Source organism: Vidua macroura, chromosome 1 (assembly GCF_024509145.1).
Source record: "Vidua macroura isolate BioBank_ID:100142 chromosome 1, ASM2450914v1, whole genome shotgun sequence".
NCBI classification, from domain to species: domain Eukaryota; kingdom Metazoa; phylum Chordata; class Aves; order Passeriformes; family Viduidae; genus Vidua; species Vidua macroura.
In genome coordinates, this window is record NC_071571.1 from 21,338,370 (window position 1) to 21,358,111 (window position 19,742).

General features: G+C 41.9%; 1 protein-coding gene across 4 annotated transcripts in view; it reads left to right on the plus strand.

The window, feature by feature from the left end:
- Positions 1-6,854: 6,854 nt before the first annotated feature.
- Positions 6,855-19,742, plus strand: part of NMT2 (N-myristoyltransferase 2) — a 34,734-nt gene continuing 21,846 nt past the window's right edge. Inside the window, exons 1-2 of one of the 4 annotated variants that reach the window (XM_053991202.1) lie at positions 6,855-7,103; positions 15,479-15,614. In XM_053991202.1, the coding sequence (XP_053847177.1) occupies positions 6,994-7,103; positions 15,479-15,614 (246 nt within the window). In that variant the 5' untranslated portion in view covers positions 6,855-6,993. Of the gene's footprint in view, positions 7,104-7,452; positions 7,524-15,478; positions 15,640-19,742 lie in introns of those variants that run through there. The other 3 variants (XM_053991223.1, XM_053991208.1, XM_053991216.1) reach the window with 3 other exon arrangements.

Below are 19,742 nucleotides of genomic sequence, written 5' to 3' on the forward strand. Positions count from 1 at the left end.
TTCTGGTATCCACAGGTAATTACTTTCCAAACTGTGGCACCTGGTCTATTACCACTTAATTGAAGCATTTGTTGTTTTATTGATGTGCTTTTCTTCTAGGAATGAACAATGCCAGTTAGTTTGTTTGATCATTAAATAGCTATTCTGTAAAGAAACTTAAGAGGCACGGGGAAGGAAAATGTGATGACAACAGGAGGTACAAATGAAATACTTGTTTACATGTTATTTTTGTAATTCTGTAAAGAAGGACTTTGTGTTCACATGACTAGAAAGACAGACTCCTCAATAAACCAAACAGAGGAATGCTCCTGACAGTTTTATATTATAAAGGGATGAAATGGTTCTTAAAGTAATGCTGTGAGATGAGAAATCCCACTTTCAAAGGAATGGCTGGTCCTGCAGCAAGAGAGGTTGGGCATCAAAACAGAAAGAACTTAGTTAAAGTGGGTCCTGTTACAAGCACTGTTTTTTAAGGGGTTTTGTTGATTTAGTGGTTGTAGGAAGTTTAAAAAGCTTGGAGATGAGAGAAGCTATGGGCCTTGGCTTCTGTCTCCCCTCTCTTCAAGGAATGCCCCTTCTATAAACCCAGCTCCCTGATTCTGCTTTCAGTTTTGTGCCATGCTGTGAGGCCACACATCAGTGGGACATAAAATGTGACACCCTAAGATTAGACTTTTCAGTGAAGCTACTTTTAGGTGTTGGTGAGGTGTTAGTTTCTTTGTATCTATGTTATTTGCTCTAACTTGTATTTAACACCTAGCAATCCTGCAATAAATAACAAATAAAAATGAGAAAAGCAAAGCATTATAGCCAGGTTCCCCCAGTGAGAAGTGTATTTGTCTTGACAGCTGGATTGGTCATTCATTACTTGAAATCCTTGAAAGTATGCTTAGATAAGTGTCTGTGCGGGCACACGTGCATGGATACACATTCACATGTATGTATGTATATAAGTGCACTTAATATAAAAGCTGGCTTAAATACTAGTTTCAGCATTTCAACATCAAGCAATGGCGAAGTGAGGGTTGCTCGCCCAGACTGACTGGAAGAACCGGCATGAGATCACCATAAAGGCTTGTATTAAATAACTTAATTGTCCTTGTGGTCTGACATTGCAGGGTCAAAACCATGCTTGATGCTGAGTTTCTGCTGTACCTCCAACTTCCAAGAGATTTATTCACACTTGCCTTCTAGCCTAGCCTTGATATATTAATTTTGTAATTAAAGCTTGTCTAATATCTATATTTTAAGTAAGTTACTCTGCAGTTGTTGCACACTTGACAGTCTTTTCTTTTGATCAAAGTTGTAAAATTCTGAAGGGTAAAATCTTACCTAAAAAAAAAAAACCAAAAAAAAAACCTCTGCATAGAGATTGAAGAGTTTATATAATAGAGTCTGATTTTCTATGGTCTTCATAGGGAAAACACTATGTCTATGAGACACTTCTTAATTCAATGTAATTCTCCATGGAATAGGTGTGCATCCTGTACCATGCTGTTAATCTGTTTTTTACCACCCAGAAGTCACATCTGTCACAGGAAAGAATTCTTTTTTGTTTGTGGGTAAAGAACTATCTGAAACAAACAAAAAGAAAACTCTAAAAACTTTCATTTTGGAAAAACTACTGAAATGGTCAAGAGATAAAGAATAATTAATGTATCTATTGCTCCATTCAGAATGAGAGAAATAAAGCATCTTGGCTGTACCTGCAGCCTCCCTGCAAAGAGAAGGAAACAGCAGGCACATTGATAGAAGGAAGTGTAAAAGGCTGTTGGGAGCAGAGCTGATTGCAGAGCTGATGGGAGTAAATTGGACTGATTTGGAGATTGGATGGGCAGAAGTAATTGCTCAGTATCAGTCAGAGCTCCTGCAGTACCTGTGTCAACACTGTCTTTATCAAAAAATCTGTCACCACTAATTCTCATTCACATACATAGTTTGAGAAGGGTCCCAGAATAAAAATAGACATAAAAAGGCAAAATATTTATATATTTGTAATAATTATTTAATTGTTGGCTCCTGTTATTAAGGTTTTCTTTTACTTTTTGGGGCTAGAGACCCCAGGATCTGAGGAACTGAGCAGTGCTGGAACCAGTTTGAAACTGTGTTTGATGTAAGTCTTGTATCTTGCTTCTAACAATCATCAAAAACATGGTTTGGAGAACTGAAATCTCTACTAGCAATAATAGTCTTTCTATCCTTATCACTCATACCTTCAAGCACAAAGATTTGTATTTATCATACACATTTTTTAATGCTCTGATATGTTTTCACTATGCATGTAAATGCCTAACCCTGTTCAGTGCTGTACAGTCCACAGCCCTTGCCAATGCAGACACCAGCATGGAGAAACAGATGGTTCTGTGCAAAGGTAAGCTGTAAAATAGAAGAGATAAGGTATGAGCTGCATTTGAAAATGGAATTTTAAAAAGCTGAAGGAGAGTGCAGCAGAAAGAATGGGATGCTTTGAGAACGCCTGCCCCCAGCTTGACCCTGCAGCCAATACAGGCCATCAGCAAGCGGGCTGTGAGAATAGGCAAGTCTGCAGCTCCCCAAGCATGGTATGCGGGAGGGGGGGGGGGGGGGGGGCTAAAAAGAGGTAGAGTGAGTGAGACAAACCATAAAGATCAGAGGTGTGATCTCACATGGATACAGGTGTGCAACATGTGAGATCACAAGCTCATTTTCTTCCCTAACCATTTCTACTTCTGCTGTTGTTAACTGTAACAACTGTGCAAAGTGTTTTGGTGCATTTTTTTGTTTATTTTCAATCTTACTCTTTTACACTTGCCTCTCATTCAGAATTGAGGAAGACAGTATTTAAGTTTTCACCATAAAGAGCAGCCAATTAGAAAAAACCCAATGTGACAGTAGTAGCCACTTGAATAAACTAAATATATTTGTTTGCTCATTAACTTTTTAAATGTTAATTAGAAAAATAGGGGAAACACTGAAATACTAGCTAATTTTCAAATTGGACCCACTTTGCTTCCGATTTACAAGATTAAAAATGTTTACACTAAGTTGTTATTTGCAATCCAAATCCATTTAAAATTATAAATGCCATGAATATTTCAATGTGGTGTGTAAAGGTAGGAGCAGTCATATGCCTCATGAAAATTTTACATACTTTTCTTCTGCAGTGTTTAATAATCAAAACACATAGACTAATCAGATGATGCCGATAGCCTGAATGCTGGATTATATATCACCAGCTCACTGGGATGTAATTAATGTGTTGCTAGGCAGGTAAACAAGTCTGGGTTATGCCTTGCTGCTGGAGGGAAACAATATCTGTGCCTGGCTGGCTTTATTCAGTTGCAGAAGAGCAAGGAGAAGGGCAACCCTGCCCACGTACTGCACAGTCTCACCTGATGGTTCATCCAGTCCCTGTACTGGGAATTTAGGCTTCCCAATCCCCAGTATTTCTTATGGCCAAGTGAAGATGGCTCCTCCCTCAGTAACCTGGGGTTCTCATGAACTCATGTTGGCCATCAAGATACCCAAAGTACTTGAGTGCTTGTAGGGATTCATATTGAGTCCTGGAGCTTCTTCTGGGAGTTAGCTAGGAAAAAGTTAAACACAGTGATGGCAAAGTGCATTTGTGCATCTGGACCTATGCTCATACATGCATCTGAGGTGGCTCAAAGCATCTCTGAATCGTAGACACAGGTTAATTTTGTGTAGCCATGGCAGAACCTGGACTGCCTCTGTTACAGAAAACTGAGGAGAGACAGAACCTGGAAGGTAGAATGGGGAAAGATCCAGAAAGCTGAGATTTATGGTGGTGTGATGGGTCCCCTAGACACTGCTCTCTGTTTTTTGGTGGCTGACATTAGTGGGAGCAGCAAGGCAGAACTAGATCTGAAGTAATTTATTTGCCTTTCTCTCTTCCTTTCTTCCAATTTGTTGCCATAAGCAACTGGGTATTTTGTCTACATCTAGCAGCACACCAAGAATCACTACTGAAGCTCTAAGGAGACCCATGAAAATACACAACTGGTAAATACTTCATGATATGCCGCAAATATTTTAATTGATTTCATGATATGCCATTTAGTATTAAGTGAAGGGTATCTCCTGCAAAGGAAGTCTATTTTCTTTTGTTAATAATTTTTTAGCTTTTTTGCAAAATGACTGTGCTTTCTTCTTTTCAACCTTCATAAAAGGCTTTTGCTTTTATCTTCCATGTACATATAGGAAGAGGTCTTTTTTATCAATTAAAACCAGTAAGTTTGCACCTTTACAAACACAAGCTCTTTACCTGGTTAAGTTGAAACATTTCTGATGTTTTTTGATGGTCTGCTTAGACTGGTGTGAGTCTGTGGGTTATGTCTACCGTACTGGTGTGCAGCATTTTGGGAGTTTCCTGGATACACTCACATGCAACAACAGAGATGTTGGAAGTACAGATGCCTACAGGGAGTGTTTTCGGGTACTGCAGGTGCCATGTTTGCTGCTTGCTGTCCTAATGTTTCATACTCCAATAACTCTGTGGCTGAGCATCTGGGGTCCTGAAATTCAAAGATTTTATCACCATGCTGCTCTATTTTCAGAAGACAACTACACATGTGATAGCTAGCATCTATCAAGGAGTGTAACTGCTGAGCACTGTCTGCAGAGTGAATTTAAGTGCTCTGGGAATATGTCTTGTAATTTCAGAAATGCAAAGCTGCCTCAGAAATCCACAGTGCGGGACAGGTGCTTAACTCTCACTTTTGGTGAACTTCTCTACTTGTGGTATAAGCAAAAGTTACATTTTCATGAAATGCAAAGCACAATCCATTGCTGTCATTTGACCTTGCAGTAGTTGAACCTGGATAATAATCTCAGGATACATGCTACAATGTACAGAATAGCAGCCATTCTGCAGCTATAGTCCCCCTTCCAGGGAGAAAGCCTAACAGGGTAGCTTGCTGGGAGAAATTCATATTGCCTCTTTAACTGACAATATGAAACGCAAGAAGAGTCAGGATCCAGGTCTCTTCTACTCCATTTGTCTCAATGAAGTGAGGAAAATTGTGGTAAAGGAAAGAAGACAGTGAAATCTACAGCTTCTCCAACACAGTGATTCAATACAGCTGTTTAGTCATTGACATACTCTTCTTGACTTCCTCTTACACATTATTATGGGGGGGAAAAATAATTCATAATCACTGGATTAGCTTCTCTCCAGGCTACAGGACAACTTTACAATTGCTTTTTGTTATTGAAAACTGTTGGGTATTGTGCCTTTGTTTTGAGATTTCCTTTCTCTCCTATGCATTACAACTGAATGAAGGTTTACTCCTAAAGGTCATTTCAAAGTGGAGTGACATGATAGAAACATTTTCCTTCTAAACTACAGTGATGGGCTTGACACTGGGAGGTCATACTTGGAGAAATGTAAATTACAGATTCCATTTCATGCATTTGAATCACAAGTTCTTGTGACAACTCACAAGTTGTAAAGGACCAAGTGCAGTAGGATGAAGGGAGGACCCAGGCTAGCGTTCAGTACACAGAGGATCAGAGTTTGACAGCTGGAAGGACATTTAGCTTTCTTCTGTTTGGCCAGCAAGATCTTTTACTTGACATGTCACATGCAATACATGACAGAGCAAAGTATGATGCCACCTCAAATCAAAAATGGAAAAAAGTAATCCAGATCAAACGTAAATCAAATAGGGCAGAAGTAATAGCTTCCTCACATAAAATTGCTTTCATGGGTCCAAAGGTAAGGAAAAATTACAACTAATGCACCCTAATCTTATGTTTTAATGTGGTGTTTGGCAGCACTGCCAACCCAAGCACTCAGAAATTCTGGATCTCATTCAGAAAGCTTGATATGACCCTGGAAATCCTGACAGTTCAAATACTTAACACAAGTTGCTCTTTATTTGTTTTCCTGGGTATAAATCATTACCATTCAATTCCAAGTTTTCTAGCATGGAGCTTGTAGAAATACAAAAGGCTTTGGGAAAACAGGAAGTGCTTTGAGTGCCCACCTGCCACAGTGCAGGGATTGCCCTGGTGGCACCAGCTGAAAATTTTGTTCATAGAGCTTCATATTGAGTCCTGGAGCTTCTTCTGGGAGTTAGCTAGGAAAAAGTTAAACACAGTGATGGCAAAGTGCATTTGTACATACATGCATCTGAGGTGGCTCAAAGCATCTCTGAATCGTAGACACAGGTTAATTTTGTGTAGCCATGGCAGAACCTGGACTGCCTCTGTTACAGAAAACTGAGGAGAGACAGAACCTGGAAGGTAGAATGGGGAAAGATCCAGAAAGCTGAGATTTATGGTGGTGTGATGGGTCCCCTAGACACTGCTCTCTGTTTTTTGGTGGCTGACATTAGTGGGAGCAGCAAGGCAGAACTAGATCTGAAGTAATTTATTTGCCTTTCTCTCTTCCTTTCTTCCAATTTGTTGCCATAAGCAACTGGGTATTTTGTCTACACCTAGCAGCACACCAAGAGTCACTACTGAAGCTCTAAGGAGACCCATGAAAATAACTTGGGTGTCCGAGTGTTTATGGTGTGAGACGGAAACACGGGAAGCCGGCAGAACGCGCGTCGATGTTGCCGAGGCCAGGCGGCCGCAGGCCCAGCCCAAGGGGCTCCGCGGGACGGACACGCCGGGGCTGCGCTCGGGTCTCCCGCGGCTGTGGGGCAGCGCCCACGGAGGGGATCCCGAGGCCGTAGAGGCCCGGCGAAGCAGCGTGAATGTCGGCATGAGGGGCCAGTGCGGGGCCGGGCCCGGGAGCGGCACCGCCCGAGTGTACCGGGCCGGGCCGGGCGGGACAGGGCGCGGAGAGCTCCCCGCACAGCCCCGCCCCGGGCCCCGCGGGGTGGCGGGAGCGGCCGGGCAGCCCCGGCGGCCGCCGCCTCCTCGTTCCCGGCTTTGGCGCGGGGAAGGACCGCAGCTAGAGGGAGCTGCTCCGGACCGCGTCTGCCCGTGCGCCCCGGTTCTTTCACAGGCTCCCCCGCCCCTTCCCTCCCTCCTTCCCCCGTGATGGCGGAGGACAGCGAGTCCGCGGCCAGCCAGCAGAGCCTGGAGCTGGATGACCAGGACACCTGCGGCATAGACGGCGACAATGAGGAGGAGACCGAGCACGCCAAGGGGTAGGGGCGCGCTTGGGGAGCGCGCACGGCTCGGGGAGGCAGCTCCGTGTCCTCCCCCGCGGCAGAGGCCGAGCTGGAGGTGCCCGGGCCGGGCTCCCCTGATGCCCGGCGCGGTCCCTCGGCGGGGCGGGTGTGGTGGGCGCTCCTGCCCGCTGGCGGGCGGCCTGCGCGCCCCGGCCTGGCCCGGCCCGGCTCATCCGCGGCGCCTGCGCCGGGCGGCCGAGCGGCCCCAGCCCGGGCCGCCTCCCGCCGCAGCATGCGGGCGTGTAACGGCCCCGCCGCCCGGCCCGGAGCCCCGCGCCCTTCTGCCCGTAAGAGGAGAGGGAGAGCCCGGGCCCGGCCCGGCCCGAGGTGAGGGGGCGGCGGGGCTGGCACTTACCCGCCGGACACCGGCCTTGAAATCGTGCCGTATAAGCGAGGGTAAATCCTGCCTTGTTGTTGGCGCTTTTAGGGCTTGGGGGCGTTTCTGCGTATTTTTGGCCGTCAGGAAGTCCCCTGTAGCGGGGAGATGCCTCCGTGTCCCCCCGGTGGTTCCGGCTGAGCGGCTCCCGCGGGCCGTCTGCGCTCATCCACATCCACACCCACCGCCCGCTCCCTGCCGGCCGGGGTCCGGTCCGGTATCGTCTGTGTCAGCCTGTCCCGCAGACACTCCTCCTCACCCATTGTCCTCCAAGAGATGTTACCTCCAGATCCACGCGCTGTGGAGAGCAGAGCGCGTTTTAGCACGGCAGTAGCCGGGGCAGACACTGTTGTCTGGTTGTAGTTCCTTCTCCACTAATCTTGCGTCTCAGATCTTCCCACGCTGAGGATCAGGCGGTGTTTCCAGTTGCCTGGGGAGCTGATGGGAGAGGCAGGCAGCATAGCTGCGGCCCCTGCCACCCTACCGGTGTTGGGCTGGCTGCAGTGTGGCTCCGTCCGGGCACGAGGTGCCAAGGTTCTGGCTTGCTCTGCAGCCTTTTGGGGCAGGGGAGTGGGAGGAATGTGTTTCAAAAGTCGGCTTCATTTAATTTTTTTTTTTTTTTTTTTCTTTTTTGAGGGGTTAGAAACGTGATTGCAGAGAAGGCGCTTTGTTGTCGCAGCCAGGAGTGACTGGAGTAACCTAAAATAGAACTAGGTTAATCTATACAGTGCTACACAAATATCTTCCTCGTGAATTTGTAATTGATCTGCTTGAGAGCTTTTCTATAGGTGATTGGTGTTTGAGGGTGTACTCTGTTGTCTTCTAGGATTTGATTGACAACAATCTTAAACGTGGCAAGAGAAATCCAAGGGACTTTGGAGGGCTGACTTGTCTAGAAGGCAGGAAGGGGGAAAACTTTGATGCTTGCTGCTCTGTCATTGAGTTAATGGCATGCACACTAAAATAATTGTGTTAGAAATAATTACAGTAATATAAAAATCTGGGATATTAAAAGGGACAAAATGGTGTTTTTTTATCTTGGGGCTTTTGTAACATTTGCTTCAGTAAATATATCACAGTTGGTGATTCTCAAATATGTGAAAGTAAAGTCCTAGGAGCAGAGAGTTGTTATTTATTGTTCTTCATAGGAACTGACCTGGCATCCTAGTTGGGATTGTTTGATAGAAAGGTAATGATTCAGGTAACGATAGCCAGGTCATGATTCAGGTAATGCCTGTCCAGAATTCATTTGGATTGTATTCCGACTTCAGTTTCCTCCTCTGTCTGTCTGTGTGCATGCCCGGGCTGTAGCTGCCCTCTGCAGCAGAGCTCTGTGTGTGGCTGTACTTGGGCTGCTGTGACAGCGAGTGCAGTGTGTAAGGAGCAATCAGGGAACAAAGAATTGCACTTCGGTGTGTTCTGAGTCACAGCTTACTGCTCCACTCCAACACGGGTCTCACTGCTCTCTAAGGGACACTGGCTTTAGCCTGTATGGTCTACCCAAACTTGTTTCTTCTGTTGAATATCCCAGATGTATTTTAATGAGTATTTTTTAGTAAGTTTAGTTGAATTAGTGGTAGATCATTCCAGTAGAAAAAGCCTCTTAACTATTAGTATCTGCTGCATGAAGTCTCATATTGACTCTTGAATTACTTTATTTTCCTGTAATCTTTGAAAAATCTTGTTTGCTACCCTTTGTCTGTAAGCTAAAATACTCAAACTAATTCCAGCAAGTGAAAGGAAAAATCTCACAGCAGAGCATGCAATATCTACTCTTGATCTGAGATTAACTTATAGTAATAGGAGCCTAATTAATTATTTCCTGTTTTCTCCCTGTCATTGTATATTAATTCTTGAAGTAACTTTAAAGTTTGCTTCAAGCTTTTAGATTAGGGTTTATATACTTAAGCAATTTATGACCAGTCCAACTACATGAGACTATGACTTTGTCAACTGACTTGCTAAATTCTGCGTGGTCTCTATTAGTGCTGATCAATATTTAATCTCATTCTATTTTAACCTGCACTTTTTTAGAAGGAGACAGAATATTGTGTGTCAGTCTCTATTGGATCACCATGTAAGTTAAGTTATTTTCAAGATGCTTCTTGACATTTGAAAATAGGTCCTTAGAATGTTGCCCACAGGAAAACATAATTTTTAGATATATATGACTTTTTTGTTTGTTTTTTTTTTTTTAATTTGCAGCAGTTTTTGTGCTTGAGCACTGAAAGAGTGCAGCAGAAAATAACCGTGTAATAGCTCTCAACTGTGAAAATGTCTTTGTCCTCTGATTCTGCTCCTGTTTTTTAGAGGCAAGATTATGTATGTTCTGTGACTCATTGCTATTTTCCTGTTCTGTAGTTTGCTCCTGCTAGACGCATTATGCTGTATTTGTTCTGTGTTGTACTAAAGTGTGCTTTACAAAATATCTTTGTTAGCGTGGATGTAGAAAAAAAAATATTTGTTGCACCTGGATCCACCCTGCTAAGTCCAGCCTTATAAGGTCTCTCACATTCTAAATAGCTCCTTATGCTCATTGCCAGAAAGGCCTTGGGCATAAAACATTTAGTAAACAGATGAGAAAAAGGTATGACCTTTAAACAACTCCCCCAGACCTCACAAATTATTTGCTTTGAATGTTTCAGTAGTATACCCCTATGATTTTTGTTTAAAAAAGGCCAACTTTGTAATGAATAGTACTTCTAAAAAAGAAGCAAATATTTTTAAGGTAGTGGAAGCAGTGCTTGGTTTTAGCAGGTGAGTTTTACATCTCGGAGTACAGATACAGACTTGAAGGGTGAGGTAGAGGAAACATGCAGATCTGAGGAATACTTTTGGGTTAGGGTTTAAAGTATTGCTGCTAGCTTTTCATGCTAAAAACCTTGTATTCTCAAGTATTGAGATGTATACAAATGAAATCTTCATGCAGAGAGATTCTTTGTAATGACAGTTTGTTAGTAAGTGGAATTTTAAGGGCATAGACCCTTCTGGTCAAGACCTTTCTATACTGTCTTGAAGTGGCAGTGGTTTTTCACAGCAATGAGAAAGCCCTTTGCACCTAAACTTCCATTTTCTTTATGAACCAATGATAGCCCTAGTATAAATAATACTGCTTTAAAATGTTTTGAAGTCTTGCCCATATACTCGAGACCTGATTTTTGTGATCAAAAGATCTGTGTAACATCTTCAGAAATGTAGCTTTGCAACCTCACTTACTCAGAGAGAAAGAAGTACTGTGAAGACAAGAACCCCACACAGGCCTTTGCAGTTTAAAAATAAACATCTGAAGTGCATGCTTGGTTTTAAATTGAGAAATTGCTAACTTAAGATTGCCATTCCATGTAACATAAAACAGATGTTGATATTACAAAAGGCTTTTTCTGCTAAAGCAGAATTTAGTGTTCAAAAAGGAAATTAAAATAATAGTGACAATTAGTCAGTGAGAAAGATAATCTCAAACCAAGGGAACCAAAACAGTTTGACCACCTGAACAGGGTGATTGTCATGCTCCTCTGGATTTTTCCATCTCGACTTTTCATGGATTTGCTCTGAGCCTCGCAAAGTAAGTTTCCCCACCCTTGCCACACTTCTCCCCAAATGCACTAAGTATTCCCATTTTTCAGTTTAAAAAAACCCAATCCAACCAAAACACCACCACATGCAGGGAGAAGCAAAAGTATTTTTTCCCACATCTATGCAAAACACCAGATGTGTGTACATAAGTGGAAAGGTATGTGGGTGGGATCATGGGCTTGCATTTGTGACTTGCAGACAGAATCATAAAACTGTAGGCCTAAGTGACTATCTCAGAGTCCTATCCACAGCCTGTTTCTGGGGCAAGGTTAAGACATTTTGGGGGAAAATAAGGTCTTTTGACCCTTCTTCTGGCTGAACTGAATTTTGATTTACGTGTCACTTTTATGCTGGCCTCACCTTTTTCTTACTCATCAGACTGACAAAATTGTCATTGTGGGTGCAGTTAAAAATATCTTAGACTGTACCTGTACTTAGATACAGCTGAACCTCAGTGTATAGACTTGCCCTCCCATCATTAAAGTTCTCCTGGTGTAAGTGTGTCTCCACTAGACTGACATAGTCAAAATCTTCCAGAAGTCTAACATTTAATTATAATCTGTTGTGGTCTGTGTGGCAGGCTGGACTGGGGCAGATGTGTTGATCTGATGCATGAAAAGTCGTGATTCCTGACCTGCCAACTTGACGTGGCAGCACCCTGAACTCTGTATTGTTTTTCTGTTTCCCACATAGGACCTGAGCGCGAAGTTGTGTCACTTTACAGGTGCAGGGTAGTTTGGAAAAAGAGATTTCACGCTTAAAGGTCAACTTTCATAAAAATGGGAAACTTTTTTCCTCCCAGCTTCTAAGTGTGAGATATGATTCAATGTGTCATCATATATCTGACCTGACAGAGGAGAATTCAGATATTAGTCAGCATACAAGAATGTCAGAAAAAAAGCTTTTAATAGGAGCCTTTGGTTTCAGTCTTGTTACCTTTGCATATCCTTTGTGCTGTCAAGTCTAGCATAATTACTACAAGTTGAGCAACCAAGTTCCTCCCTTCCCAGCCATTCTCACTCCCAGTTTTAGAGCCTTTCAGTTCTTTCCAAGGTAGTGCCTGAGAAGGACCACAAATCTCAGGAGATGTTTCAGTTTTGCTTCTGCCCTCATTTGCTTGGTATCTCTGGTTGTAACTTGTGTTGGACAAACCTGTTTACTGAGTACATAGAAGTTTCTGTGTGCTACCTGCTGCCAAATATCTGGGTTGCAGGCGTGCCTAAATAGTAGGATGAGTAGAACTCTATTTAAATCCTCTTTTTACATTGTGTGGATTGTAATAGTAAAAAATAAACTGAGCCAATCAGGAGATTGTGCATAAATAGCTGCTTGGAATGATCCCTGGATAACCTGTAAGACAAAGATACCAAAATTTATTTTGCAACAGTGTGAAAAATTTAAACCCAAAGGTCATAAACCAAGGACTGGGATTTTGGAACATTAAAAAAAAAACTAAAGAACTAGTAGTGCAGTTTTAAATGCCACATATATTTTACAGCACTTTACTTCTGTATTCCTTCTTTCCCAGCTGAAGAATATACATTTCTATATGAAAAAAGATCTTGAATTGGTCAAAGAACAAACTTTGATTGTCCTGGTAAAAGTACAGTTCGACTGGGGATAGCATTAGTAAAGCTTGGCAAAGCTGATTTTTCTCCATAGCTGCCAAGCTTTTTTTTTAGTTCAATTGTTCATTATTTCAGCAAACTAAATAAAACATTGACCCTCAGGTAATCTTAGTGAGCAAAATTCCCCTGTGGTGTATGTGATGCTGAATCCTTCTGAAAGACAAGAAGACAGTGAGCTGCACTGGCGCAGTTCGGGGCTCAGTGCCTGCTGAGGGTGTCTGTTCAAGAGCAGTGTTTGCTGAAACTCTGAATAGCCTGGTGTTCAGCACACAAATCCTTGGGAGCCAGCTCAGGGACACAGAGGCATCATTTGTTTGCTATATGTGAGGTGTTATAGGGAAAGACAAGTTGGTGGGCAGTTGCAGAAAGTAAAGAAAATACTTCCTTAAATGAATCTCAGCAAAGGTGAAATCACTTCCCCTAGTATTTTTATCTCAGTTTTGCCAGATAGAGGTGGTGAAGTCCTAGGTCTTGTACACATGCGTGAGGTTTTACTGTTTTGTATTTATAACCACTTGCAAGTCTTTTGGGTCTGTTCTGCGTTTAAATTCTGTACAAGATGTCAGTTTGGTATACAGACCTTCAGATAAATTTGAATTTTATTATTTTAAATGAGTCGACACTGCTGCCCAAGTGGCCAAGAAAGCCAATGGCATCCTGGCTTGTATTAGACCGAGTGTGGCCAGCAGGAGCAGGACAGTGACCATACCATTTTATTTGGACTGGTGAAGCCACACCTTGAATCAGTTTTGAGCCCTTCACTGGCCTCAAAACTAGAGCTGGAGCATGTTCAGAGAAGGGCAGCAAAGCTGGTGAAGGGGCTGAAGAATAAGTCCTGTGAGGAGTGGCTGAGGGAAGTGGGGTTGTTTAACCTGGAGAAAAGGAGGTTGAGGGAGGATCTTATTACTATCTACAACTACCTGAAAGGAGGTTTTAGCCAGGTGAGGGTTGGCCTCTTCTCCCAGGTAACAAATGACAGGACAAGAGAAAATGGCCTCAACTTGCATCGGGGGAGATTTAGATTGCATGTGATGAAAAATCTCTTCACCGTAGGGGTTGTTGAGTATTGGTAAAGGCTCCCTGGAGAAGTGGCTGAGTCACTGTCCTTGAGGGTATTGCAAACATGTGTAGATGTGGCACTGAGGAATATAGTTTAGTAGTGGACTTGGGTTAATGCTGGGCTCAATGATCTTAGAGATGTTTTCCAACCTAAGTGCTGTGATTCAATGAAATTGTGATTCACTGTGGATTGTGTAGGTGATCTGGCAGTATGCTTATTCTGCAACAAAAGATTTTCTCCCTGCATCACTTACACAAGTCCATCTTCTGTTTCTGCAGCCTTCTAGTAAATGCTTCAAACTGTCTCTTATCTCTCCAGTGTGTTTGGTCTGCTCTACTGTTGTCCATTGAGTAGCAACTCGGTCCTGTTCTAGAGGCTGCGGCATTTACCATGCTTTCTTTCTGCGAGCATAACCCAGTGTAACCTTGAATGTTACAGACTTCTTAAGATTGATCTTTCACTACAGGCTATTCTAAAGTACAGTAATGATCTCACAAAAATCAGTCTTTGCTTAGTTGCATTGTTTGCAGGCTTTGGGCCTCCCAACTGGAGGGGGGATGTCTTCTTGACAGTATCAGCTCAGACAAGGCATAGATGCTAAGACTGGTCATCATAATCTTGAAAGTGAGCATGTTACAGCAAATAATATGTCCCTTGCAAATATGTTGATCGCAATAACTTTAGTTATGTTCTTCTGAGTTTCCTCTCTTTTTGTTTGTCAGTATGATACCTGGAGCTTTTCCCCCTGCAGGATTAAAAGAAACAATTGTTTGTTGCATTGACTTTTTTCTTTTCCGGTGAAAAACATAGAAGCCCCCCAAACTCTGATATCTGTCTTCAGTTCCATTATGCGCATATGGTTTTGCTGAGAGATTAGCCTCTTGAAGACAATTTAGTCTTAATTGACTCATTGCCTCTGTATTTTCGTTCTGTCTGAGAGTTGCCAACACCTCCCACACTTTGCAAATTCTGATCTAATCTTGATTCTGTATCTTGATTATTTGTTAAATAAAAATCTCCTTTAAGAATAACTTATGTTATCAATAGTCAAAATATATCAGAATCCTCAAGTGCAATTTTTACTTTGTTACTGGGGCTTTTTAATTAAAGTTGACCCCATTGTGTTTATTGTTTTAAAGCGCAAGTATTTGGTTAGTTTTATATTGTCTCTTACTGGGATTTCAGCAAGACTTCTATTGCGGCTTAAGTTAGGAACAAAATTTCATTAAAACAGAATGTTTCATCTGGATTCTTCTCACATTGAGATGTGTCTTATGGTTGAGCATGAAGGAGAAAAATTGTTGTGGCACTAATAGTTACTGAGTTTCCAAGGAGGTTACTTTCCTCAGTTGCCATGCTTTCTTGTGTTCCTCCAAACTGTTGAATTAGGTCATTTTGGTTTTGTGCTGGGTAGTAGTCTGGAGAAGAGCAGTGGTTTCTATGTAGTGTCACAATTTGACATGAGTATGTCAAAATGCCTGGTTGTGCTGGTTTCAGAGTATAAAACAAATGAGACAGCACTTACAGGAAGTTTTATATCAATGCTGTCAATTCCCCCCTTCCTTGCTTTCTTTCTGCTGCCTTTTCTTTACATTCAATCCACTGTTGGATTTTTCATATCAAAATGCTGGCTTTTCCATATTTAACTTTTTTTTAAATTTAAGGCTCAGTGGTACTGATTTTTCTTATTGCACATTCTTTGAATCTCTGGCAGAAGTCCTGGAGGGGATTTGGGAGCGAAGAAGAAGAAAAAGAAGCAGAAGAGAAAAAAGGAGAAACCAAATTCTGGAGGCACCAAATCAGATTCTGCATCTGACTCCCAGGAGATTAAAATTCAACAACCTTCAAAAGTGAGAGCCTGGTTCTGTTTAATTTGTGCGTGCTTTCTAATTTAATTTTAATTTGCATGTCACTTGTTGTAAAAGTGAGTTGGTAGTTCTGCCTTAGTGTGTGAAAATTAAGCAAATGGTTCCTGTCCTGAACAGAGGGAAGCAAGCCAAAACCTGGTGTGTCCAGAGCTGCCGTCACCACCACGGTGCTGTACTGTGAGAAAGGCAGAGGAGGAGTTTTGTCTTTCTCTTTGAGCAGTTAGAGCTTGAGCTAGTGACAGCCTCATTGCATAGAATGCATACCACCTGTGATGGTAATGCTTTTAAATAGATCTTGTATTTGGTGAATTGCCTTTAGTTTTTAGCCACCATCTAACTTGGCTTAGTGCAGTTTTGGTCACTTGTGCAGCATGAAGCTCTCTCAGCAGCAGCAGCAGGAGGGAAGGTGGGCCTGCTGTGCTAACCAGAGTCTCTTTAGGGCAAGGAAGCAGCATGTATTTGTACATAAAATGCAGTAATCTCAAACATGGAGATAAAGGCTGAAGTAAAATTTTGCTGTTATAAAGGCCTCCACTATAATTAAGAATGCAAAATTGCTTGAGGGAATCTACAGGCCTGTGGATTTTCTGATAAAATAGCATTGTCTGTGTGTGCCTTTGTCTATCATGTTCTGAATGAGCAGAACATGATGTGGTGCCTTTTTAGCATACAGCTTTTATCCCAAGAGAAATCTGAGTCCAAGAACTAAAGTTTGTAAAACTAAGAAAGTTTTTGGACTGTTGAGCATATTGAGGTAGTTTATATTTCCTTTCATTTGCTTTATTGTGGAGAATTTTACACCATTGTACCAACAGGAATCTTTGTCCTGTAAGATTTGTCAAGTACATTGGGGTTACCAATTAATTTTAGGGGAAAAAGATTGTGTTCTGGCTCATTAGCATAGTGATAGATTTTTGTGTTGTCCCTTTAGATCTTTTCCGTGTTACCCTGATTGCTTTGCATGGGCACATTTGGCACAGGGGACACTTTATAATATGTAGAGAGATCTTAAGTACTTTGCCACATGTTTTGATACTGCTTTTCTGTAAAACATGTCATGAACTGCTAATACAAGAAGACTGTTGGCAAATGATGCACAAGTAACTTCACACTCTTACAACTGGCATGAGATAAATTTTCATGATAACATAAAGGCATAGTTAATTGCTATCCTGTGAGTTCCTTGATTTTCTGCTGACCAAGGTTATTGTTCCATGTGTTGCCTCTAATTGCATTAAAAGAAAGCTGCTTCATGTTTTTTTTCTTTTTTTGTGCAAAATTTTAGTCCAGCACCTTGCAGTGTTGCACACCATTTCTCTGATGTGATGTGATGTGCAAATGTGGAAGCCTATCCTTGTTCCAAGTTGTGTACTTAGAGTGGCACTGTTCATGATTATTTTACTGACACAAGTTTAGTCAGTTCATTAGCAATCTTAGAAAATTTTCTATTTTATTGGCATAAGGGAAAAATTCTTTTATAAGTCTTTCTTTCAAGCTCTAGGCAGCTAAACCACTTTACTCTTCTTTTATGGCTTTCACTTTCTCTACTCACAAATGCATCAACATTGCCTGGGGGGTTATTCTGCCTTCTCTGCTGTGTTGCAGGTCTGTCATAGACAACTGTTCTGTTATAGATTTTTTGAAAGGATCTTAGACTGCTGATCTGGATCAGTGTGGAAAAGTATAATTATTCTGTCTGCTTCTCGAGTAATACTTAGATTTTGTATTCTTGTGCTGTATGAAATTTATTACAGAAAACAGGCTTTTAGTGTTTGCTTGCTCTTGGTTGAAAAGAGTATATTTTAGAGGAGAATAACATTGTACACCTTACCTCTAAGAGAAGATACACAAGATCATCAGGTAGAACTCAATGGGGTTCCTGAACTCACTGAAAAGGATTTTGAAAAAGGATTTTGAGGTCACATGAGTTTGTAAACAGATCTGTCAGTATGGAGATGGGTAAAGCAGAACAGTGAGTCTCCTTGGCTTCTGCCTTCCTTATATGTGATGGTAGTGGTGGTGGACTTTCGAACACTGGTGTGAGTGCAGTCATAGCAGTAAATACATAGCATTGTATGCTTACAGTGACCTTGAGGACATTTCACTGCCCATCTTACAAGACTTCCATCTGTCCCTATTACAAGTTCCAGTGATGTAGGCTGTCCACACTGACACAAAGAAAGCTTGCCATATCTGCAATCTCATCAGTCATTATTGCAGTCACTGGTGGCCTACATAACCTAGTCACAGAATAATAGATGGGAAGGGACATCTGAAGGTTCTTTGACCAACCTACTGCTTAGGTCCAGCTAGATCAGGTTGCTCAGGCCTAGATCAGTTGCTTGGTCTACAAGGACAGAGACTTCACGATCTTTGTGAATAACTTATTCCAGTGTTTGACTACAGTTTCTGGTTAAAAAAAAAGCAATTCCTTATATCTAAATGATTTTGCTGGTTTGCAACTTGTCTCCTTTGTTTCTTGTCCTGTCACTGTGTTCCTCTGAAAAAAAAGGGCTCAGCTCTCTTTATGCCCTCCCATTAGGCAGTAACAAGATTTCTCCTACTCCCTCAACTTTCTCTTCTTAAGGCTGAGCAAACCAAGGTCTCTCATCCTCTTCTCCTTGTGTGTGATGTGCTTCAGTCCCCATTTATCTTGGTGCTCTCCAGAGAACTCACAACACTCTGTCAATGTTCTCCTTGTAATGGAGAACCCCAAACTGTAAGGTGTGATCTCAGGGGTGCCAGGCAAGATTTCCTGGCCAGTCTTACCTGTACTGCCTAGTATGCAGATGTCTTTTGCTGGCCAGCAATCTGCTGGCTCACGTCCAGCCCTCTGCCCTCTGGACCTCTAAGCTGTTTTCTGCAAGCTGCTTCCTAACCAGTCCATGTTGGCCTCTGCCTTTGCATGGGCTTTTTCTATCCCAGGTGGAGGACTTTGCTTTTGTCAAACTTGATTAACAAGCTTTTTCCAGCTTGTCAGAATAGCTTTGAATAGCTGCTCTGTGGTTCAGCGTATCAACAATTCCAGGAATTCTTCTTCTAGGTATCATCTGTGCACTTGCAGAGAAAGTACTCTTTGTCAAGTCCAGATCATTAAACAGTATGGATGGACACCTGAGTCCTCTCCCTTGCATTCTTGAAAACAGGTGACATTTCCCTTTATCTATTTATAGGAAACTTCCACCAATTGCTATTTTAAACTTAATAGATGTTAGTTGCACTAACATCAGGCAGCTCTCTTAGCATCCTTATATGCCTTTCTTCTGTTTTCAGGGACCTATGCATGATTAGTTTGCTCAACAGTCTCCTAAGTTTCTGTCAGACTGCTACAGTGCACAGGGACATCAAAGGCCTGAGGTCATCAACAAAACTGAGGCAAAACCATCATTTTGTACCTCAGCCCCATTGCACAACAGTGCTGTCTTGTGCTGTGAAGAGATATTACCCTAAACTGAAATTAAACAAAAGAGCTGGCTTTTGTTTTTATAATTCATGGGCAGTTCTGTGTAGGTTTTCCTTGCTTTCTGTTGAAAGAAAACAAAAAGTATTGAAAGTAAACTTCTTAGGCTGATCTCTGAGTGTTTTGAAATGAAAGGGATTCCTCCTGATGTCCCTAGCCATGGTCTATTTAGTACCTGAACATTAATGTCTTACTTACTATTATGCTAGTAAGATCTTTCTTAGGAACTTTTGGGTTTTTTTTAGATTTTCTGCTTTTTTAATATAGAAGACATATTATAGACTTTAAATAAATATACAGAATAAATTACAGTGTGTCAGCATTTATGTATGGTTTCATGGTGTACTAATGAGATTTCAGAATTTTTCTAGTGGCATTAGTAATTTATGTCTCTATTATCCTGATATAGAAATAAAGTAGGTTTTTTAGGCTGGGACGGTGTTGTTTTAAAGTGTATAAACATGTTAATTCACAGTTACTCAGTTGACAGGTGTTTAATGCACACTTACAGGTGAAATTCGCAACACTTAAACATTAGGCATTTTGTTTCATTAATAAAAGTGTTTACTATAAATATTAAATGATAGGCTGCTTGAGCTCCAGGCACAAAGTTTTGCTCTTCTCGTGATTGAGGACACCAGAGGCTGATC